We start from the raw sequence: 24850 nt of genomic DNA on the forward strand, positions 1-24850 counted from the left end.
AGCATCTGAAGCCTGTACTTCACCAACCCTAAAATAATACATAACACGAGATGATTCCTCAGGAAGGAACGTATAGACATACAGACAGGAGACAACATATAGACATTAGAACTTACAGAACAAAGAACTCTTTTTCCCTGAATCATTTGAGATGAAGTTTCTTCCCATTACCAGGCATTCCTACAAACAAGGGCCTTCACATGACTAAGATGCCACCTGGTGATTAAAGAACACTTTGGGCTGGTCCAATCCATTGTACAAGTTAAAGGACTGATGGGTACGTAGGTCTTACCCCTGTTGGCGATCGCGTCACAAGGAGCCAGTTTGTGTGTCACCAGGAGGTTGTATGGACGAGACTGGATTTCTGGAAATATCCTTTACCAACTGAAGAATCCCATGGCTCAGGGAGGCACACTCATGTCCGTTCTTATTTCTCTGGCTCCACTCTGTTGACTAGTAGTTGGCCTCTTGTGTCCTTGAGCCATACTTGCTGTCAGTTCTGGACGTTGTTCTGTGAGAATGGGGTCAACGGGCAGTCGTGGTGCAGGTGAGCTTGTGTGCAAGAGGGCAAGATAGCCACATTGAGTTGGGGACAGTGTGGCCTGGGGGTGTTGGGTAGGTAAGGCAGGCAGAAGCAAGCCCAGAACTTGGAGCCTGCTGTGACTGTCGCAGTAAGGAGTTTGAAGTCCTGAAAGCAGTTGAGAGCTGTAGAAGGGCCAGACTGGGCTTTTGAGAAAGATAGTCTAGATGAAAGTAAAGAGATGGAGACGCTTCAGCAACCAGATGGGAGGCTGGGCATGGGAGCCGTGGCTGTGCTGAGCTGAGGAGCCCCAGACTGCCTGCGAGGCTCTCTCTGGGAGGAAGTCAGGTCTTTTTCTTTCTTCCTTTCCTTTCCCTCTCCTCTCCTCTCTCCTCTCCCCTCCCCTCTCCCCTCCCCTCCCCTCTCCTCTCCTCTCCTTTCCTTTCTTCTTCTTCTTTTTTTTTTCTTGGATGGAGTCTTGCTCTGTCGCCAGGCTGGAGTGCAGTGGCGTGATCTCGGCTCACTGCAGTCTCTGCCTCCCGGGTTCAAGGGATTTACCTGCCTCAGCCTCCATAGTAGCTGGGATTAAAGGCGCGCACCACCACGTCCGGCTAATTTTTGTATTTTCAGTAGCGACAGGGTTTCACCATGTTGGCCAGGATGGTCTCGATCTCCTGATCTCGTGATCCACCTGCCTTGGCCTCCGAAAGTGCTGGGATTACAGGTATGAGCCACCGTGCCCAGCCAGGTCTTTTTCTTAAAGAGGGACAGACTGAAGGTAGGCTGTGAATGGTCAGTTATTTGTGTTTCTTTACCTTTTATGCTATTTTGTAGTTTGACCAGTTTGCAAATCAAGTCGAATAAAAAGTAATTGATAATGTCGTTTTGATGCTCAGTGTTTGAGGGAAACATAGTCTAGTGAATGGGGTTATTGGTTGTCACACCTGGGAGAGTGAAAATAAAATGAGGGGCTCACAGCCCAGGTGAGGTCATCTGGTGCCACTCAGCCCCATCCCGGAGAAAGCAGCCTTGGGATGCTGGCCTCAGTGACAACCAAGAAGTGATGGCAGGTTGCTAGAGACAGGGTGGAGCACAGAGCCCTGGAAGGAAGCAGGAAGTCAGGTTCAAGAAAGGACTCGTGACCTTGCCCTTGGCTTCAGGGTTTTATTTTTCTTTCTTTTAAAACATTTTGAGACAACATGTAGACATTCGAATGTACAGGACGAAGAACTATTTTTCCCTGAATCATTTGAGACTAATTTCCCTCCCATCACCAGGCATTCCTACAAATGAGGACCTTCACACGACTAAGATGCCATCATCAGAACCACAATATGTGGGAACGGTACTGCCAGCTAAGCCTCAATGCTGTTTCGGTGTTGACAGCTGTCACAATGATGCCCTTTTCAGTAGAGGAGCCTGTGATGGTCACGTGTTGCATGTGATCATTGTGCCATTTGGTTTACTTCTGTTTGGAAAGTTTCTCCTTTCTGTAACCTCCATGACCTTGACACATGAGGTCACTCTTCTCACCTGCCCCACCTCTGGGAGGGTGCCTGCTTCGCTCTGCCCCACCCAGCGGCTTTAGGACTCAGCTCTTCAGGAGCAATTAGGGAGAGGGCCCTTGGGTCTAACTGCAAAATCATACTTGAACTAGAAAATCTTGTTGGCATAGGTATGGATTGTCATATAGAAACATTTTCTGAAGTGTGCCCCGTGGAACACTTGTTCTGTATGTTGTTAACAGATGTTTTGCAAAAAATGAAAAGGACCTGAGCTCTAATAAGTTTGGGAAATGCTGAATTAAAGTGAAACAGCTTTTCTTGGTATGAGACCTTTCGGAGTCTTCAAAGGAGAGTTGCTGACCACACGTGGAATCACAATAGAAAATGGCCAGCAGGCCTCCAGGTAGGCAGCAATTCCTAGACATTTGTCCGTGTTCCCTGGGGGAGCTGGTGGCCTGTGACCATCCACTGGGAGATTCCCTTCTGTGGCGAGGTTCTGTTTTCCAGAGGCTCCCACAGAGCACGCTGGGTGGGTGGTCTGTATGAGACCACACCGTTGATGAGCAGTGAGGCCCAAGCAGGTACATCAAAAAATGCTCAGCATCACTGATCATCAGGGAAATGCACATCCTGAACAGTGAGACACTGCCTCACACCTGCCAGAATGGCTACTGTCAGAAAGACAAAAGACGACAAGTGTGGGTGAGGATGTGGAGAAAAGCGAACACTTGTCCACCTTTAGTGGGAATGTAAATGGGTAAATGGGTACAGGAAGTTCCTCAAAAAATAAGAAACAGCTACCAGCAATCCCACTTCTGGATGTATATCCAGAAGAAATAAAGTTAGTACCTTGAAGAGATCTCTGCAGCCCCTGTTCATTGCAGCATTATTCACAGTAGCCAAGATAGGGAAAAAGCCTCAGGGTCTACTGACAAAGACGGATCAAGAAAATGTGTGTATGTATATACACACCCAATGGAATACTAAGTATTGAAGAAGAAGGAAATCCTGTCATTTGCGACAACATGGATGAGCTGGGAGAACATTATACTAAGTGAAATAAGCCAGACACAGAAAGAAAAACACCGCATGATCTCACTTATATGTGGAATCTAAAAAGGTTGGACTCAGAAGCAGAGAGTGGAACGGTGGTTACCAAAGGCCAGAGGGTGTGGGAAGTGAGCAGATGTTGGTGAAAGGGTACAGGGGTTCAGCTATGCAACATGAATGAATTCTGGAGATCCACTGTGCAGCATGGTGACCACAGTACTGCTTTGTGTATTTAAAATTTTCAGAGAGAGCAGATCTTGTGTTCTTTCCCCTCTCCAAATAAAAGGAAATTATTTGAAGTGATGGATATGTTTAACTAGCTTGATTGGGGCAATGATTTTGTAATGATAAGTATCTCAAAACATCATGTTGTACAACATAAGTATACAATTGACCCTTGAACAACACAGGTTTGAACTCTGTGGGTCCACTTATATGCAGATTTTTTTTTTTCAGTAAAAGTTATACCCGATGTGTCTGCCCCTCCTTCTACCTCTTCCGCCTCTGGCACTCTTGGCACAGCAAGACCAACCCCCCACTTCCTCCTCCTCCTCCTCAGCCTACTCAGGGTAAAGACAAGGATGAAGACCTTTATGATGATCCACTTCCACTTAATATATAATAAATATATTTTCTCATGATTTTCTTAAAACTTTTTCTGTATTTTATTGTAAGAATACAGTATATAATACATATAACATCGAAAATATGTGTTAACTGACTTTCTGTTATTGGTAAGGCTTCTAGTCAACAGTAGGCTATACTGGTTGTTAAGTTTTAGGGGAGTCAAAGTTATACGTGGGTTTTCGATTGTGTGTGGGCTCTGTGCTCCTAATCCCTGGGTTATTCAAGGGCCAACTCTACATAATTTTTCTGTCCATTACACCTCAGTAAAGCTGGATAAAAGCGAAAACCAAAAGGCTACGAAGGCTAAGAGAAAATCAGTACGTGCCACTCCAGCCCCCATTCTCCCCAGAAGCAGTCCCCACTTCTTCCCCTCAGCTTTGTCCCCTGTCAGCTTAAAATCATGAGGTTCATAAATTTGAAAAGGAAAGCTTTATTTCTTGTAAAGGGTCACAGCCTACAAAATCGCCATCCTGGCAGGCTGGGAAGTGTACCTCCGGCAGAGACCAAAGGCAGGTACTTGGAGAGGGGGAAGGATGAGATAGGAATTTATGCTGAAAGGGTTGGCCAAGCATACATATTCAACAGGTTATTGGGGGAGCTATGAATATTTATGACAGGGGGACATGCACATGCATAGTAAACAAACATTCCTGTTACATACGCCCTGTGATCACTTTGGAGTGGAGACTTCACATTTAAATGCATTTCATTTAGGACCTATGTGTCAAAAGGTGGAGCAGGGACATGAATGCCCTCAGTGCATGCCTGGGCAAACTGGACAGAACCAGTCCATGCTTGGTGGTCTCTTACCAGGAGAAAATCCCTGAAATCAGGTTCTTGTTAAATCAAAGCTGTAGTTACAGCTGGTGGAGAAGGGGGTCAGTTAGTTTGCGTTTGGCCATAGGTGGTGAGCTGAAATTGTTGCTGTATTGCTGATCTCCAGGCCCCTGCTTATTTAGCTGCCAGAGAAAAAGAAAATAAAACTTTGTGGCAGTTAGAACCTAGTTTAGTTTTTAAGTGTAGGAGTGCCTGACTTAACCCTTGCCTGGCATGGCCGTAGGTCACTTTTATAATTTGGCATCTTATTTCCACAGACAGTCTGTTCTGTCGTCTTATGATCTGTATTTTAACACTGCCAATAGAGTTCTCTCTCCTTCAGGTCAGATTCTCTAAGTTAACCTTAGCATTGATGCTGCTGAAATACTGGAGCCATTGAACTGACACTTCTGACCTGTTCCTACACTGTCCTCCCACCTTTGGGTGCTGAGGTAGATTGCTATGGGTTGAACTATATTCCCCAAAATTCACATGTTGAACTCCTAACCCCAGTACTTCAGAATGTGACCTTATTTGGAGATAGTGTCTTTAAAGAGATAATGAAGTTAAAATGAGATCATATAAATGGGATGTAATTTAATATATGTGTCTTTATAAGATGAGATTAGGACGCAGACTCACACAGAGTCATGGCCAACTGGAAGCCAAGGAGAGAGGCCTCAGAAGAAAGCAAACCTGCCCACACCTGGATCTCAAACTCCCAGCCTCCAGAAGTATGAGAACACAAATTGTTTAAACTACACAGTCCGTGGTACTTTATGGCAGCCTAAGCAAACTAGCCCAGACACAGCAACCTTCCCACTGCCAGTCACACCATGCTGGGCACTCCCCAAGACCCTGTGCCTCTGGGAGAGTACACAGAACCCCATGTCTTGATTCCTCCCATCGGAGCTGAAGGAAGCCAGAACATGCTGACCTGCAACTTGCTACTTTAGCCTAAGGATTATTTGGCACTGGAGGCAGTTAAGAAGCAGCAAATGTATTTGCCTAAAATCAGGACATACATTTTTCAAAAGTGTCTCTCCTTCCCTCTCTGAACAAGAGTTAATCACAAAGACAGCTCCAGACACCGCTCAGCTTAGAGATGGCAGCAGAGGTGTTCACGTAACCAGCCTCACTAACTCGCCTTCCCTACCCCAACCTTTCCACTTGGTGCAGACGCCTTCCTGCAGTACCGCCTCTGGAAGTTTGAAGTCACTTTCCTGTGTCCCAGCATTTCTCTACAGATGAATTGTTCTTAGTGAAGATGCTACGTATGCCAGAGCATGACGCCTATCTTTTAATTGCTGTTTCCTGAATTTCTCTCATGTCTATATGAGATGCACATGCTAGAAACTTGTTTTTCTCTTATTAATCTTTTAATTTTTTTTATAGGGTCCCCAGCAGAAAACTTAAGAAAGAAGAGTACAAAGAATAGGATTTTTTCCTCCTCTACAAAGTTCCATGTAGGAAGGCATGAGCATTTCTCTTCCTATCACAAGTGTCTATGCCATGACATGTCCGGAATTGGTGGGTTCTTGGTCTCACTGACCTCAAGAACGAAGCCGCGGACCCTCACGGTGAGTGTTACAGCTCTTAAGGTGGTGCATCTGGAGTTTGTTCCTTCTGATATTCGAATGTGTTCGGAGTTTCTTCCTTCTGGTAGGTTCGTGGTCTCGCTGGCTCAGGAGTGAAGCTGCAGACCTTCACGATGAGTGTTACGGCTCTTAAGGCGGCATGTCTGGAGTTGTTTGCTCCTCCCGGTGGATTCGTGATCTCGCTGGCTTCAGGAGTGAAGCTGCAGACCTTTGCGGTGAGTGTTACAGCTCATAAAGGCAGTGTGGACCCAAAGAGTGAGCAGTAGCAAGATTTATTGCAAAGAGCAAAAGAACAAAGCTTCCACAGTGTGGAAAGGGACCCAAGCGGGTTGCTACTGCTGGCTCGGGCAGCCTGCTTTTATTCTCTTATCTGGCCCCACCCACATCCTGCTGATTGGTAGAGCCGAGTGGTCTGTTTTGACAGGGTGCTGATTGGTGTGTTTACAATCCTTGAGCTAGACACAAAGGTTCTCCACGTCCCCACCAGATTAGCTAGATACAGAGTGTCAACACAAAGGTTCTCCAAGGCCCCACCAGAGTAGCTAGATACAGTGTCAATTGGTGCATTCACAATCCCTGAGCTAGACACAGGGTGCTCATTGGTGTGTTTAGAAAGCTTGAGCTAGACACAGAGTGCCAATTGGTGTATTTACAATCCCTGAGCTAGACATAAAGGTTCTCCAAGGCCCCACCAGAGTAGCTAGATACAGTGTCGATTGGTGCATTCACAAACCCTGAGCTAGACACAGGGTGCTGATTGGTGTATTTACAATCCCTGAGCTAGACATAAAGGTTCTCCACGTCCCCACCAGACTCAGGATCCCAGCTGACTTCACCCAGTGGATCCCGCACGGGGGCTGCAGGTGGAGCTGCCTGCCAGTCCCACGCCGTGCACCCGCACTCCTCAGCCCTTGGGTGGTCGATGGGACTGGGCGTCGTGCAGCAGGGAGTGGCGCTCGTCTGGGAGGCTTGGGCCGCACAGAAGCCCATGGAGGGGGTGAGAGGCTCAGGCATGGGGGGCTGCAGGTCCTGAGCCCTGCCCCGTGGGAAGGCAGCTAAGGCCCGGTGAGAAATCAAGCACAGCGCCGGTGGGCTGGCACTGCTGGGGGACCCAGTACACCCTCTGCAGCCGCTGGCCCAGGTGCTAAGCCCCTCATTGCCCGGGGCCGGCAGGGCCGGCCGGCTGCTCCAAGTGTGGGGCTCACCAAGCCCACACCCACCTGGAACTCCAGCTGGCCCACACGTGCCGGGCGCAGCCCCAGTTCCCACTCACGCCTCTCCCTCCACACCTCCCTGCAAGCTGTGGGAGCCGGCTCTGGCCTTGGCCAGCCCAGAAAGGGGCTCCCACAGTGCAGCGGTGGGCTGAAGGGCTCCTCAAGTGCCACCAAAATGGGAGCCCAGGCAGAGGAGGCACCAAGAGCGAGCGAGGGCTGTGAGGACTGCCAGCACGCTGTCACCTCTCAATGGTACATGGGTTAAAATAGACATTCAGGACCATGTTTTTGAACAGTTAGGAAAACGAGTGGATTTTCTGCATCACATTTTCAGTAGTTCCCAGGAACAGTTAGCATAATGGGCCGCGAGGGCATGCAGGGTGGTGAGTGGACGTGGTGGGGGCCGCCCGGATGACAGGCCTGGCCTGGGGCTCCTCATGGCCGCAAGTCAGCCTCCCTGTGTTAGCTCTGCCCGCAGGTCCTGGGCCTCATCTCTGGATTTGTCTGGGAGGGCTGCCATAATAAAGTACCACAGACTAGGTGCTTCAACAACAGAAATGTACGTGTTCCAGTTCTGGAGGCTGGGAGTCCAGCATCAAGGTGTTGCCAGGGTTGATTCCTTCTGAGACTGTGAGGGAGAATCTGTTCCAGGTTCCTAGGAGCACAGCATTCCCCTCCTGACAGGCACAAAGTGGGAAACAGCCAACCCTGGGGGCCTGTTGAGGAGGACAGAAGCCTAGGACACACTGCGGAGCCCTGAGCACAGCCCCATGGGGAGGGGAGTGGCAGGAGCAGGAGTTTCCACCCCAGGCAGCTGCCCCCTCTGCACCTGGGACCATCGGGTGGGCAGCAGGCCCAGTGCCCAGTAACACTTGCTCGTTCATGGCTGATTTTCTCACACATATGTGCTTCCCCAGACCTCCAGCACAGCCCTTGGGGCCAGGACTGGTCTGCCCTGTGTGCTGACAGCCACTTCACTGGAAGGTACCTGGATTCATGTACAAATCTGGGCGTAAACCTGGCTCTTGCCTTCTCTCTGTTTCCAGGTGAGACCTGCCTCTGCTCTGGCTCTGGCAGCTGGCTCGATCCCCTTCTCCTCCCTGGCCTTAGGGGGCACTGAGACCTGGGACAGATGAGATGCCCACCTGGAGTTTGTGTCTAGTTGGACATTAGGTGAATAGGGTTTCAGCACAGGGAGTTTTGGAACATCAGTCCCTGGTGACAGGGCTTTGAGTGAGTTGATTTATTGAGATTTGACATAGAGCCAGGCATGTGATTCTGGGCATATGACTTGCCCCCTTAGGCCTTCGTTTCTCATTTCTCATCTGCAGTACATGGGGGATGAGCAGTTCCATCAGATCAGGAGAGGGGACTCAGAAGGAGCCCAGCCTGCCGTCCTAGATGCTCAGGATGGTGGCAACAGCTTGTTCTCAGTTGGCCATGGCCCTCAGTCCCATCTCCCCTTTGCAATTTTGATTGCCTGGGATGTCTGGTCATCCTCTCATGGACCCAAACCATGGGGCTGGGAGACAGTGGAAAAGGAAGGATGCAGGGGTGGGTACGGGCCCCCTTGCTCCCTGGTTCAAGCCAAAGAAAGGAGGCCTGAGTCCATTGAGCAACCAGAGTTGGGGGCAGCTGCTTTCTCCATGAAACAGGTGAGCAGTGGCACCAGGCTTGGCCTGGCCAGGCCACTGGGGAGGTGGTACCACAGAGGGGCCTGGTTTCTCCTCAAAGTGTGCTGAAAGTGGGCCCCTTGCACCCTGGCTGCTTCCCATCCACATGCAGGACACTCGTGTCAGGGTTGTGGGCACAATAGGGCCGGCACTGAGTGTGCACCACCACCTTCCTCTGGGCTGGGGAGCGTCTGCCTCTGGCTCACCTCCTTCCTTCCCAGGGCATGCTCAGCCTTCTGGGTGGCAGCCCCCTTGAGCCCTCCCTTGGCAGCAGCTGAGCATTTCCAAAGAAGAAAACCCCCCAGGAGTGGGAATTATGGAGCTGCAGCCCCCAAGGTGGGGCATGCTTTTGACCAAATCAGCCAATGGGTCTACTGGGCTTGAGGCTTAGCTGAGAGTCTCAGAAATCCAAAGTATGCCTGACACCATGAGCCTCTGTTTATCTGTACTTCTATGTGCATGTGGACGGGCTCACCCCCAATGCCACATGCACTCCTAGGTCTGAAACTGGGGGAGGGATGGGGTGTTTTCCACCTTGCGCCACTTTGATGCTTTCCATCAGCAACTCTGAGCCAGAGCCTACTGGGGCATTACCCCTGTGCAGAGGTAACTCCCTGGCCCAGGTTCCCTAGGAACTTGGGCTATTGCACCATCAGCGAGGAGCCTGCCCAGGGGAGGGGAGGCAGTGAGTGGCACCTGTAGAAGCTCAGGTAGGTTCTGGAAAGCACAGCCATCTGCGTCATTGACAAGGTGCAGGCAGTGGGCCTGCTGGAGAGTGCTGGGCTGCTCAGTGTGGGGCAAGGAGGAGCCCTGCAGCTACTCTGGGATTCCCAGGAGCCTGAAGCTTTCTTGTCTGTTGCCGTGACACCATGTCACCACAAACTGAGCTGCGTAAAGCATGCACACTCCATGTCTCCTGGGCTCTGTGGTCAGGAGGGTAGCTTCAGGGCAGCTGGACATTACATTCAAGGTGTTAGCTGCAGTGGTGGCCTCGTTGCAAGGCTCATCTGGAGAAAGATTTTATTTGGAGCTCAAGTGGTTATTGGCAGGATTCATTTTGTTCCACTTCAGGACCAAGGGTCTTGGTTTCCCGCTGGTTGCCAGCTGAAGGTACCCACAGTTCCTTGCCATGTGGGCCTCCACCATAGGGCCAGGACTCCATCACAGCCATCAGGGGAGAGAGACTCCCAGCCATGTGGATGTTACAGTCTTAAGGAACATGATCATGGAGGTGTCATCCGTGACACTTGCCATTTCCATTGGTTACAGGCAAGTCACAGGTTCTGCACACTCAGCTGAGAGGTGAGGATCTGTGGGCCACTGGACAGCCAGTCTGCTACACCCTCTGGTCTTCTTTCTTGTCTCCTGCTCTTCCCTATACCTTGTAAGGCACTTTTTGAGTGGTGGGGCTGGTTTTGGGGTCCTGTGGTGCCCCATGCCTGCTGCTGTCCCAGCTTTGGTGACTGTCTCTTTGTTATAGGACCTTTCAGGTGTCAATTTTCTGGCTAGAAACCTCTGTGGTCACGGTGCCTTTGCATGAGCTCTTGTCCTGCGTCCAGGAAGAATGAGGGACATAGACAAGTGAAAGGTGAGAAAGACGAAGATGAACTCTATTGAGTGTTACAACAGCTCAGAGGACACCTGCATTGGGTAGCTCCTCTTTTAGGCAGGTCATCTGTTGAGTATTCAGTTCTCAGTAGAGAGGAGGCCCTGGAGAGGTAGCTCCTCTCTGCAACTGGTCATCCTGATGTCTGCAGCTCTCAGCAGAGAGGAAGCCCTGGAGAGGGTGGTTCCTCTCTGCCAGCAGGTTGTCGCTGCATTTATCAGCAGAGAATGTGGCTCCTCTCTGTGGGTTGTCCCATCATCTCCAGCTATCGGCAGAGAGGGTACTCCTTTCTGCAGCTGGTTGTCCCATCATCTCTCTGCCCTCTTCATCCTCTAGCTATCCTCTGCCCTGCTCTGGCTGAGTCCAGGGCTTTTATGGACCTCAGAAGGGAGGAAGTGCATGCCAGTTGTTCTGTGGGTGGCCATGGGTGGGTTAGGAAGAGGCACCACAAGTCCCCACTTTGGTTTCTGGGACTGGCAGCCCAGGCCCCAGCCTTCAGGCCCTTCTTGGCCTGAAGGTGGGCCTTACTGGGGACACACCTCCTTCCTCCCAGGACTCTGTCTGCCTCCTGCTGCCATTCATGGCCCCAGGTCTCAACCCCAACCCTGCTCTGAGATCGGAGCAGGTGCTGGGACAGGAGAGGGGCCAGGCAGTGGGAGCAGATTCTTCTGAGCCTGGGATGGGGACTAGTGGGGAGGCCTTCCCAGTCCCCTGAGGATGCAGGCTGCAGAGATGCCCAGGTCTTGTGCCTGGGAGGGCAGCCACAGCTGCATCCACGGAACTCCCACCCTGCCAACTCAGAAGGGGTGGGGTTCCTGCTTGTCCCTGGCTCCTGCCTGCTCTGTGGAGTGAGAGGCCCAGGTCTGCAACCACAGGTCAGGTGGTTGCAGCTGCATCCAGGCAGGCAGATCTGGCCTGCTGCTGGCCCCCTCCAAGAGCACAAGGAGGCTTGGATCCACAGTCCCAGGAGGGTGGGGCTTCCATCAGCTCTGTGGAGTGTTCAGCCTCAGACACGCCTCCCTGCTGCTGCCAACATTTCCCCCTCTGAAGAGGTACACCTAACTGCTGTTAGGGTAGGGACAATGACCACTCTTAACTGCTTCATGCTGACAAGGGGTATTGTTTTGGGAAAACAACAGTCAAGTCTCTCTCAGAGACCTATCTAAGAATACCCAGTACAAGGGAGCCATCATCTGAGCTCCATTTTCATGACCATTTGGAGTTTAACTGCCCATCCCTTGTTTCTTCTGAGCTGTAGTCAGATGTCACTAGTTGGTTCACCTTCACAATTGTCAAAAGCTACAAATAGCTCAAAAGAAAAGCTTCCTTGATTCTGAAAAACAAGATAAAGGATCAACAATATTCCAAGCAAAAAGTCAAAACAAGATTGCTTCAGTCTTCTGTTAGTTCAGCTCACCCAGTCAACTCCTATTCACAGTCTCCAAAATTATCAGAAATCTGCATTTGAAGATGATAATCCATCCCTTGAAGAGGATCAAAACGTGACAATTGTCAGTGAATGTCAAAATGTCCTAGGGTATTCATAGTCAAAAACACAATTGATGAAGAATCTGGTCACCTCTGTGATTTACAATAACCTAACACAATAACCCTAGCTATGATTGATAACACAAACTCAGGCATCAGAAATCTAGAAATCCCATACGATTTTGAAACGCACATTAACATTTTTCACTAAAATATAACCTGAAGATCAAACACCTTATTTTGGTAATCCTTTGTAACTAAACTTGTCAAATAACCCTGTTTACCTCTCCCTTTCGATGCTCCAGGGGTCTTCTGTAGCATCCAAAACTCAGGGGTTAGGAAAGACAATTTTGAAGCTGTAAAGGCTCAAAACGCTTAACAGAATTTTTGGTTACTGTAAGTCATTCATTTAAATGACTCAAAGCAAAAATCTTCAGTCACTAAGAGGGAAGACCTAATTTTCCAAACAATCTAACTTTTAACCATAGCACTCCTTTTTAAAGACGTCCTTTTAAGTCTCTTATTATCCAACTTTAGCCATGCCAAATGGCCAGTTGAACTCATGGAGGGGCAGAGAATATAGTGATTTTTTTTATTGTTCCTGCAACCAGTTTGCACAGAGACAGAAACCAAAAGTCTGACTGGTAAGAACTTTTACCCTTTTGCCAGCATGTCAGGCTGCTGGGCTCCCTTCCCCTCAGCTATGGAGCCCTATTGACCCTGGAGTCCTGTTGATCTCTTGTTCTTCCCTTCTTTTGTCAGTAGTTTATTCACAAAGAAAACAAAATCTTTCATTGCATGAAAATCTTGTTCAAGTGAAAGCCAAATTTCACTCTTACATTGGTCTATTAATGTCAACCCCAATTTAAAAAAATAAAACCTTACACCATGGAATACTATGCAGCCATAAAAAATGATGAGTTCATGTCCTTTGTAGGGACATGGATGAAACTGGAAATCATCATTCTCAGTAAACTATCGCAAGGACAAAAAACCAAACACCGCATGTTCTCACTCATAGGTGGGAATTGAACAATGAGAACACATGGACCTAGGAAGGGGAACATCACACTCCGGGGGCTGTTGTGGGGTGGGGGGAGGGGGGAGGGATAGCATTAGGAGATATACCTAATGCTAAATGACGAGTTAATGGGTGCAGCACACCAACATGGCACATGGATACATATGTAACAAACCTGCACATTGTGCACATGTACCCTAAAACTTAAAGTATAATAATAATAAAATAAAATTTAAAAAAAAAACCTTACAGAGAAATCCATCCAATCTTAATCAGTTTGACCATGAACTGAGATTGTTATAAATCTTTTATAACCTGTTACAGATTTTTTTGTTAAACAGCATGTAAGTGCTTCAAGAAAACATTGTTGTGCTTGTATTCCAATGTTCAACTTATGGAAAACCAAATAATTTCCTTTTTAGTGTAGTCAATATGTTTACACACAGGATTCCTTTTACAAGATTAATTTTTTACAAACCTTCCATAACTTGTTTGAACCTTAAGCTTTATCTTATGTAATTTAAAACAATCATTTAACCCTCTGAACTAGGCAAAAATTTACATTCCCATGCCTTCTTATATTATTTTACTAATGATACATTTTACTCTCCTTACTCACCTCACGTGTAGATGTATTTTCAGTAGTCATCACTACATGTTATAATGGTAGCCCTTAGTAATTGTTAATTTTGGTGAAATACCCAGTAAGTTATTTTAGTCATGTACTTAGGTGCAGATGAGGTCTGACTATTTCCAGCATAGCTAGGGCAGGCCTTACCAAACTGCAAAGCAGGAAAGTTGAACAATTTTCAAAAGTCAAAGCAGTTTATGACCTTAAAGCATTTAGTCCACCTAATTTCTGACTTGCTTAATTTAGACCGTGTCTATATTTTGAAGACATTTCTATTTCCATTTTACTGATAATTTAAAAGCCAGCCTATTTAGCAAAGTCATACTTAAGTCAAGTGAATTTGAAAATTGCTTAGAGTTATTTACTTAATTTATGAACACTCTTTTACTTACAAGCCAATTTGGTAGACATAACATATAACAATAAGTGTACATACAAGTAAACACATCTAGACATGTATACACACACACAAATAAAGAGGTGGAGCAAGACTCCACCTCAAAACAAAGCAAAACAAAAAACAAAACACCCAAATTGGGTGCAGTGCATACTGCTTGGGAGATGGATGCACCAAAATCTCACAGATCACCACTGAATAACCTGCTCATGTAACCAAATAACACCTGTTCCACCAAAACCTATGGGAAAAAACAAAACTTAAAATTCTTAAATGATATCACAGAACTGTATTAGCCGAATACAGTACCTAGTACCTGGCTGTCACCCAATACTTGCCTCATACCATCACATCTAGAAAACGAGTAGATATTCTTTTTGGAAGAGCCCTGAGGGGGCTACTAGGAGGTTTGCACAGCCTGCTCTCCTGCCCTCCTCTTGCTCTGCAGCTGAACTCCAATTCTCTTCGGGTTTAGACCCCACTGACCCGCTCCCTGGCGAAGCAAACAATTTGATCAGGCGACCACGTGCATTCTTCCTTTTCCTGAAACCAGCACCATGGGGTAAAAGATTATTTCTACTTGGTTGCCTTCCAGATGTTTCACACTTGGACAGCAAACTGATTTCAAACCACTCCTTTTCAAAGATCTCTAAGGGAGGTATTTCATCTGGCCATTGCAGCCCAGAGCAGGTCTGGCCACGGCCATGAGCGTGCTGAGCCATCATGCCCACCGTGGATGACATTCTGGAGCAGATTGGGGAGTTTGGCTGGTTCCAGAAGCAAGCCTTCCTCATCCTATGCCTGCTGTCGGCTGCCTTTGCGCCCATCTGTGTGGGCATCGTCTTCCAGGGTTTCACACCTGACCACCGCTGCCAGAGCCCTGGGGTGGCTGAGCTGAGCCAGCGCTGCGGCTGGAGCCCTGCGGAGGAGCTGAACTACACAGTGCCAGGCCTGGGGCCCGCGGGCGAGGCCTTCCTTGGCCAGTGCAGGCGCTATGAAGTGGACTGGAACCAGAGCACCCTCAGCTGTGTAGACCCCTTGGCTAGCCTGGCCACCAACAGGAGCCACCTGCCACTGGGTCCCTGCCAGGATGGCTGGGTGTATGACACGCCTGGCTCTTCCATCGTCACTGAGGTAAAAGAGCCTCTGTAACATGGGAGTTCCTGGGACAGGGAGAAATATAAAGCAAATCCTATGAGGTTCAGTTCCATATCAGGAAAGAGGTAGGGGACTATGTTTATCGTGCAGTTCGTGAGTGTCTGGCTGTGTCCTAGGCACGGGGCGTTCTTTTCTCTAGTTTAGTCCACCACAAACTCTGGGTCTTTGAGGAGGAAGCTGAGGCAGGAGAGACCAGCCAGCACAAGTGGGGAGCCAGGTTGCTGGGTTGCTTGAATGGGAGTCAGCTGGGAGACCAGGAGCCTCTCTGCCTGCCCCACTGGCTTCTCCCAGAACTATCAACTTGCTCTGGGTCCTGCTTCCCCACCAATAGTACTGTGGGCCCCCTCCTTCCGCTCAAGAGTGATGACGATTGACCTCAATGGTGGTGTTGAGATGGCCTGGAATTGCCCTGGCTTGGAAGTGAGAATATTTGGTGGAATCCCAGCTGTGCCCGTTATTAGCTGAGCATCACTGGGTAAGTCACTGCCTCTCTAAGCCTCATTTCCTCATCAGTCAACCAGGGATGATGACAGCTGCCCCACAGGGGTGTGAGGTTCAGCTGGGATCTGTGAAAGCACTGAGCAAATCCAAACTGAGTCACACCGTGCAGTCCGATGGGGCCCATGGGATAGGGTGATGGCCTCAAAAGGGCCTTGCTTGAGTAGTTTACTTGGTTATTTGAGCACTTTGCTTTGAGAATCTTTTAGTAAAAAGTGTCACCACATTTTTTTCCCATCATGAACCCTTTTGAAAGTATTGCACGGTAACAAGTGTAGATGCTTGGTGGGTTGGAGAAGCCGTGGGCCAAAGCCTGTCAGAGGCCGTCTGTTAGTAACGAGCAGTGGCGTGGTTTTGGCACGGGCACTGCTTCCCTGAAATAAGAGGTAACCGGGCGCTCCCTGCTTCTGGTCCTGCCCACTTGTCTGCCCCCTCTACCCTCACCCAAGCCCTCAGGACTTCTTGGGTCTCTGTTCTTCCTCTTTTCCCTTTCCTGAGTGGTATCAGCGGTGACACATTTAGGGCTGTTACTGGAGGAAAGCTTAGGGTCCCTCCCCTCTGGGCCTGGGCATTGCTCTACCTGCTTCCTGGAGCAGAGCAGGTGCCGGTGCGACTGGCTTTACGATGCTGAAGAGACATCTTGTCTCCAAGGCATCCTCCAACAATGGATGACAAGTTAGGCAGCCCACCTTCCAGGGATCTCCAACCGTCTGACATTCCCACTGGGAATCTAGAAGCAGACCAGGATGGGGACGTGTTTGCTGTCTGGGACTGAGACGTACTCTGCTTTGAGGAGATCAGATGTGATCATTCCTCCAGTCAGACATCCACCCGGTATGTTCGGCACACTCGCTCTATTCTGGCATTGGCTGTGATGCTGCAGGGGAGATACAGAAGAAGATTGTGAGGTCCCTCAAGGAGTCTGCAGTCTTGTGGGGACTGAGAGGGGAAGAGGGTGGCAAGAACGAGACCAGTGTTCATTTAAGGACAGCCCAAGGCCGCTTGTGGTGAATGCCGTGAGCAGGGTGGAAAGGGACTGGTGGGCTCTAAGACACCTGCTGAGTCTGAGCTGATCATGGGCGTCTTCTGGAAGGAGGTGGCTTTGAGCTGAGCCTCAGGTGGTATTTTGACCAGCAAGGAGAGGGGACAGGTGGGAGGGGAAGTAGATCCCCAGACCAAGGGGAGAGCTTGAGCCCAGGCTCAGGGCCCAGGGAGTGTTTGCTGCATTCAGGGTGCAAGGAGCCCTGATACGAGGGTCATGATATGAGGAGTTGCGGGGAGAACACTGTTGTCTAACCTTGAGGCCAGAACATGGAGTGCTTAGTGTGGGGTTGCCAGGTACAATACAGGACCCGACGCCCAGTTAAATTCGAACATTTGAACTTCAGATAATCCAGCTGGATAGGATACTTACGTCCCAGATACTGCATGATATTTGATACTGATAACTGAGACTGGGAATGCAAATATTGCATGAACATACTCATCCTAAAAAAAAAAAAAGTTGTTTATCTGAAATTCAAATTTACCTGGGCATTCTGTATTTTTATTTGTGAACCCAGGCAATGCTACCTTAGTGCCCAACAAAGGAGTTTGGGTCTTATTTAGGCAGGCAAGCAAGGCGACCGTAGCTGGACTCGTGAATGGGTGGGAAGGGGCGGTGGTGGGATTGGAGGCTTCAGGAGAGGTAGAGAGATGCATGAGGAGGCCAAGAGCGAGCCCCGGTAAAAAGGGTTGGCCAACATGGTTGTCATGGGAATGAAGGGAAGACAAGATGTAAGAGATGCCAGCATTGTCAGGGCTGGGGAGAAGGAGGCCCAGCTTGGCGGAGGGCTCTGGCTTGGGGAGTATGGGCAAATGGAGCTTCTGAACGCTGAGCTGGGAGCCTTGGAGAGGCAGCCATGTGGGCAGGTAGAGGGGCCTGGTAAGAGGGGACCTTGGGGTGCAGCAGAAGTGGGGAGGCTGGGACAGATGAGAGGGGCCTGAGAGTGCTTTAGAACAGCTTGCCTGTCCATGGCAGCTGTGGAGGGGCTTCCAATAACCCCAAGATATAGAGCCCTGGGGAAGATTGTGGGAATCCTGGAACTCTGATGAGCAGAGATGGTGAAGAGGATATGGTTTGTATTGTACCTGGCAACCCCACACTAAGCACTCCATGTTCTTTTGGGGCCATGGTGAGTTGGGAGGGTGGTGGGATTCATGTGAAGATTTTCCAAGGTGGTTGGAAGCCTGGGGGTAGGGGGGAGGGTGATAGAAACTGGCTCCTGGGTAGGAATTGTCTCCCACTTTAATCCCAACTTCTTGACCCCAGCTCCTCCTCCAAAACTGAAAATTATTGTTGGGGAATCAACGTTAGCTAATCATTTCTGCAGAACTAATTTTTAACCTAGCATTGCCTTGGACATTGGAACTTGCTTTAGGAGGGAAGATGAGCTAATTTGTTTGAACACCAAGTTTAACTCCCACCCCAAGGCTAGGTGCTAAGATCATGAGGTCCACTGGGGGAGGAATGTGGGCATTTTCCTGGCTTTTGACTCTCCCAACAAGAGGATCTCCTCTGTCAGTCTTGGTTTTAGCCACAGCGCCCACACCAGGCCAGGTGTCTTCCACCAGCCGTGAATGCTGAGCAAGGGAAAGTGGTCTCAGGCCAAGGGAGACAGAGGTAGTTACATTAGTGTTTCCCAAACTTGGCTGATCTCAGGATCACCTGGATTCCTATTCGGGACCCACTGAGGCAGAATCTGCAGGGAATCTGTGGCTTCACCAGGACCCTGTATTATAAGCAGTAGGTTGCTTTATAATTGTGCTGGAAAGAGCTGCCTCGGCCCTGGTGAAGTCCTTGCAGGAGCAGCGAGTGGGCCTAGGAGATTCCCATCCTCCATCCCGTCCCTACCTTTATGCAGCCCAGGGCCCAGCCTATCTTCTCAAGGTGCACAAATGTGTCAGGGTACTCATGGTTGGGCTGGCATTTGGTAGTAGAGGAAGCATGGCAGGTTTACAAGCTTTGCAGGTGGCTCTAGAAACTGATCCTCAGGGTAGCCTGGGGGCAGAGTCAGTTCTCTGTGTGGATGAGGTGTTGGAAGGTGGGATGCACTCCAGCTCCAGGAGCTCGCTGGCTCCATACACAGTCCTGGAGCATGATGGCAACAGGGTGTTTCAGGAAGGTGGCAGGCACATCTTTACAGAGACACCAACTTGCAAAGATTATAATAAAAACCAGACAAACAATGTCTGAAAAGGGAATAATCCAAGGCCCCAGGTAATAATTCCACATCTTTCCCTGACCCCTGCAACTTGAGTGAAATCCTGTACAGCAGACCACGGGTGAGGCTGCAAAGAGAGAGTTGGGCAGTTGGAGACACAAACCCTGGGAAAGCCAGATAAGGACGTGTCCATGTGTATTCTAATGGCAGAGCACATGGCAGGCAGGAAAAGAACCACAGCCAAAATGAGTTATACGTCGGGTGGGTGATCTGGGAGGCGCTCCATGGAGAAGTTGTGTTTTAAGCTGAGTTTTAGAGGAAATCAACATTGGGACTGGCAGAAAACATGAGAGTGACACTGAGCAGTAGCTGTCACACGCCCCGGAGCTGTACCACCCATAGGAGCAGACACTGGGGTCTGGGCAGAAGGCAGTTACTAGGAGAGGCTTGTATTTGTTTCTGAAATTCAAGTGGTAACACAGAGTTTAACCTATATTTCAGGAAAAAAAAAAGTGCTCATGTCAAGGAACTAGTCAGTCCATCAGACAGAACCCAGGCTGGCTGAGTTGAGTCCTTGAAGCTTTGAATATTGTTTGATTTTTGAGACGGGGTCTCACACTGTCATCCAGACTAGAGTGCAGTGGCTTGAACACAGCTCACTGCAGCCTCAACCTCCTGGGCTCAATTGATCTTCCCAACTCAGCCTCCCAAGTAGCTAGGACTACAGGCACATGGTACCATGTCTGACTAATTTTTTAATATTTTATAGAGATGAGGCCTCGCTCTGTTGCCCCAGCCTGGTCTCAAGCTCCTGGGCTCAGGCGATCTTCCTGCCTCAGACTCCCAAAGTGCTGGGATTAAGGTGTAAGCCACTGCACAAAGCCAGTTCTGAATGTTTGACCCCAGGATCGGGGCATGGCATGGCTCAAACTGGCAACTTTAGAGATTTGAGAGTTGGAAGTGGGCGTAATAAAACCTGTTTCTAAAATAAAAGGGTTTATTATTTATTAAAGCTATTTGCACATGATTTCTCCCCTCCAATGCACAAAGCAGCCCTATGGGTGTGATGGAATGGGTACAACACACGTTTCAGACAGGGAAACTGAGGCCCAGGGCTGTGAAGTGACTCGCTGCCATCACACTCAACAGTGTTCTGATTAGGGTAGCCATGGACCTGATGCAGACAGAGCAGTGCGGAGGGACGGGGGCAGGAAGGAAGGATGTGTCCACCACCCAGGAGGGGCTGTACCAGGAACTGAAGGGGTTGAGAGGCCCCCACCCAACACCCTCTGTTCTCCCCAGAGTCCACTCTTTCTGCCTGTCTCAGCTCTAAAGAGGAAGGGGCCATTCTTCTGCCCTCTAGCCTCTACCATGTCTAGGCATGTGCCAGCGTCACCGTACTCTGTGCTACGGGAGGTAGGACTCTTGGATGTCCCTCCCTTCCTGGTTTTCTTCCCCAAGGCCTCTAAATGCAGGGAACATCTGCCTTCTCCAAAAACCCAAAGAAAACAAGCCCTTCCCAGCAACCCATGCCTGTCTTTTCCTCCGTCCCCTCCACCTTGATATCTTCCCTCCCTTGGCTTTTGGTGCATGGGAGCCTCTAATGTCCTCCTAACCCTCGGTCCCACCCACATGTGACCCTAAGGCACAGTCTATCTCAAGAAACTTAACAACTAATAGCTTACTATTGACTGGAAGGAAGCTTTGCCAATCACATAAACAGCCAATGAACACATATTTTGTATGTTATATGTATTATACACTTATTATTACAATAAAGTAAGCTAGAGAAAAGAAAATGTTAAGAAAAACATAAGGAAGTGGAAAAACATCACGAAGTGGAAGGGAATCATCATCAAGGTTTTCACCCTCATCGTCTTCATGTGGAGTTGGCTAAGGAGGAGGAGGAAAAGAAGGCTTGGTCTTGCTGTCCTGGAGGGCAGAGGCAGAAAAGGTGGAAGAGGTAGAAGAAGAGACAGGCACCCTCGGTGTAACTTTTATTGAAAAAAAAAAAAATCTATAAATGGACCCGCGCAGTTCAAACCCATGTTGTTCAAGGGTCAGTCGCATTTGATATTTGCTGAGTGATTCATCAGAAACTTTGAATTTGTCTTATGAAAATGTAGTAGGAGAAGACTCTGTGAAACAGCCCGGGGATACCGAGTTTGATGAAATGCATTTGCTTTGCTGAAGAGAGGATGGAAGGGTGTAGTCCTGACTCACACATGGTTCTGTGTTTTTGGTCCTCCTCCTGCCGTGGTGTGACTGGCAGTTCAACCTGGTGTGTGCTGACTCCTGGAAGCTGGACCTCTTTCAGTCCTGTTTGAATGCGGGCTTCTTCTTTGGCTCTCTGGGCATTGGCTACGTTGCAGACAGGTATGTAAAGGCCAGTCCAGGTAAGCCTCCCCCGAATGCCATGAGAACAGATTCTAAGGGACAGTGGTGGAGAACATGACCAGTTGGAATTAACTGCAGAAGTCGCTGGAGACAAGACACAGTGGCGCCTGCTTTGGGCTACGGTGGGGCTGCCAGGGGAGCAGTGGAGAGATTTGAGGTGTGTTTCAGAGTCCAAGCTGCATGCAGATTGTACAGTTGGCGGGCTGAGAGAAAGCGGGGACACAGTCAAGATTGATGCTTCCAGCAGGTGCCTGGTCGTGAGGCCATTTTGAGATGGGAGGCAGAGGGTTAGGAAGGGATTTTGTTGCAGCGGTTGATAGGGGAGGGGTTATGGAGGAGACTAGAGCTCTTAGAGATGTTAGGTTTGGACATGTGTTGCACGGCCTGAGACATCTATGAAGAGATGCCAAGGAGCCACTTGGGTATGTGAGTGAGCTCTGGAAAGGGGTCTGGGCTGGAGTTCAATATTGGGGGTTTGTCACCAGTAGTTGGTATTTAAGGCTGTGCAGCATATCAGGATGTGATGGAAGAGGGTGTCGAGAGAGAACTGCAATGCAGAAAGGTAGGCAGGGAAAGTGCCCTGGAAAAGGAGACAGGAAAAATGGCAGCGAGATCGAAGGACAGCTGTTCTCCAGGGCGCTTGTGGAAATGCACCAGGAGACCCCGAGGAGGAGTGGTCAGAATCTGCTGTGGGGGGCCCGGCACCCAGGACAGGGTGGTTGGAGAAAACCGGAGGGCAGGAGAGTGGAGCTGTGTGAACAACTCTTTAAAACAGCGTGGGGAGGGTCCAGGATGAGGACGATGATAGGGGAGGGAGTCGGGGATGCAGGAAGAAGAGAGGGGCCAGGGAACCCAGGCTTGGCTGGGGGTCTGGTCTAGCTCAGAGGTGGAGACAGAAGGGACAGAGAGCCAGGTGCTGCTGCAAGAGACAGGGAGAGGGGACAGAGCCAGGTGCTGCCCCAGGAGACAGGGAGAGGGGACAGACAGCCAGGTGCCACCACAGGAGACATGGAGAGGGGACAGAGCCAGGTGCCACTGCAGGAGACATGGAGAGGGGACAGAGCCAGGTGCCACCGCAGGAGACATGGAGAGGGGACAGAGCCAGGTGCCACTGCAGGAGACATGGAGAGGGGACAGAGCCAGGTGCTGCTGCGGACAGAGCCAGGTGCTGCTGCGGGAGACAGGGAGAGAGGACAGAGCCAGGCACTGCCCCAGGAGACAGGGAGAGGAGACAGACCCAGATGCCGCTGCAGGAGACAGGGAGAGGGGACGAAGCCAGGTGCCGCCGCTGGGGCTGAGCATCCCTGGTTAGAAGACGTGGGTTCTGGCAGAAGTTCCTGTGTTTTCATAAAGGGCTAGGGTTTACTGGCCGGTTTGGGGCCGTCCTGAGGCGGGGTAGAGGTCTGAGGCCAGGGGACACAAGGTAGACAAGTGAAGTGGCCTAGTGGAGGAAGATGGGGGTGGCAGAGGGGACGGGCTTGGCAGGTGGGTGGGGAGCGTGGGTGGGTGGGCACACTGCATGGTCTGCCCTTGGCTTCTTTCCTTGGCTCTTGGAGAATGTGGGGTGTGGTCAAAAAGATTGGGTGGGAACAGTGCAATCCTAGTGAGTCATTTGTCCATTTCATTCCCGGAAAAAGGAGAAGAGAAACAGCCCTGTATGGCTACACTATCAGAGCTGAATATGGCACTGAAAAGCTTCCGTGATGGTTGATAAGACTATGGGAGGAAGGAAGCCTGGTTTGGGCGCAGCCTGACCAGTGGCGATAATAATGATGCCATCTGCTAAATACGAAGATAAGGCGAGGGGACAGGCATGAGAACTGGAGAGGGGCTGCGGGCATTGCCCGGCTGAGCTGTGATGCTGCTGGGAGTGCTCAGACTCCCCTTCAGACCCGGAAGGGCTGTAGAGCTTGTTGGGACAGATGAGCAGGCTGGGCGGTGCACTGGGCACTGCCGTCCTGATAGACCCTGCAGTCTCCCAGGGCAGTGGTGTGGTGGCCTCCGACTGTGACCCTTGGCATCCCACCATGCATGTCTGACCCCAGATTTCAACCTCTCCCACCTGCCCTCCATGTCTCCTCATCTCTGAAGGTTTGGCCGTAAGCTGTGTCTCCTGGGCACCGTGCTGGTCAACGCTGTGTCAGGCGTGCTCATGGCCTTCGCGCCCAACTACACGTCAATGCTGCTCTTCCGCCTGCTGCAGGGCCTGGTCAGCAAGGGCAACTGGATGGCCGGCTACACCCTAAGTAATTATCATGGGGATGAGGCCAGGTCTTGGGGTAGAATGGGACGGGCCTAATGTGGGTGGGGGTTGTTTGTGGGGTCAGGGAGCTTGCGGGGCACCAGTTCCTTGTTGTTATGTGACTAGGGCAGGACATGGGCTAGAATGGCCTCCTCTCTTTTTGTGTCTGAGACACTTAAATTATCACTTAGATTAGTGATCTATTAATCAACTTATCTATTTGGGGAACAAAAAGACTCTATGCTGATGTGCTCACAGCAGTCAGGAGGGGGTGCAGAAGAGGAGACAAGTGAGAGAATATTCTAGCATCTTACATAAGAAAGAACCAGCAACTCCTTAAAATAAATACAGCAAACTCGACGGGCTTGAATGGCACTCAAGAATTAGGAGAGAAAACAGGAGCAAATAAAATAAGGACTGTGAAAATCAGGATTTTGAAAAAGTTGAAGTATAAACCAACATGAGGAGTTTTACCTATCAGCCTTTTTTTCCCTTTCAAATATTCTACGAAGGTTAAGAATTCAAAACAAAAAACCCTTTCCGGGAGGCATGCAGCCTACGAGTCGCCTGTACTTCCCCAGGCCAGGGCGTGGCAGACAGCAGTGAGGATGAGCCACACTGTTACTCATTTGTAGGGGAGAAAAATAGCCATGTCTTATCATCTTTGAAAACAAGGTGCTATCACTTGGCATTCTGAGAACTAATTCACTAGGGCCAAGAGGATCCACGTTCTTGCCTTGAGAAGCCGTGAGCAGCTGGTGAAGCTGAGCTGCCTCAGCCCCATGCGTGTGGAGCCGGTGACAGCCTCTGCTGCTAGGCACCGTCCCACACATGGTTAGGGGGTCTGACCCGGGGCCACAGCCATGGACACCACCTGCAGCCCCTCCATTCACGACTCCCCTGATTTCCTTTTCCCCTTTTCATTTTTGTTCCCCTAACACGTATCACGCTCTAACACAGGTTTGCATTCTCTTATCTGTGATGTGGATCGTCTGCCAAATGAGGCCTCCGAGGGCAGGACTCCACCTCCTGTGCTCATGATGTGCCCCAGACACCCTGAACAGTGCCAGGTCCCCAGTAGGCACTCAAAGATATTTGCTAAATGAATGAACACCCCTGGGGTCCTGACAAATATTCCAGCTGAGTCTGGAGCTTCTCGAGGAAGGCGTTGGGGCGGTGAGGCCAGAGGACTGAGTCCTGAAGCAG

General features: G+C 49.8%; 1 protein-coding gene across 2 annotated transcripts in view; it reads left to right on the top strand.

The window, feature by feature from the left end:
• Window positions 1-14748: 14748 nt before the first annotated feature.
• The window catches only part of SLC22A1 (solute carrier family 22 member 1), a 58253-nt gene continuing 48151 nt past the window's right edge, over window positions 14749-24850 (top strand). For both annotated transcript variants that reach the window (XM_032166010.1, XM_032166021.2), the window contains exons 1-3: window positions 14749-15280; window positions 21278-21381; window positions 23494-23648. In XM_032166010.1, coding sequence (XP_032021901.1) covers window positions 14870-15280; window positions 21278-21381; window positions 23494-23648 — 670 coding nt within the window. In that variant the 5' untranslated portion in view covers window positions 14749-14869. The remainder of the gene's footprint in view (window positions 15281-21277; window positions 21382-23493; window positions 23649-24850) is intronic.

Source organism: Hylobates moloch, unplaced genomic scaffold (assembly GCF_009828535.3).
Source record: "Hylobates moloch isolate HMO894 unplaced genomic scaffold, HMol_V3 SCAFFOLD_2, whole genome shotgun sequence".
In the NCBI taxonomy this organism is placed as follows: Eukaryota; Metazoa; Chordata; class Mammalia; order Primates; family Hylobatidae; genus Hylobates; species Hylobates moloch.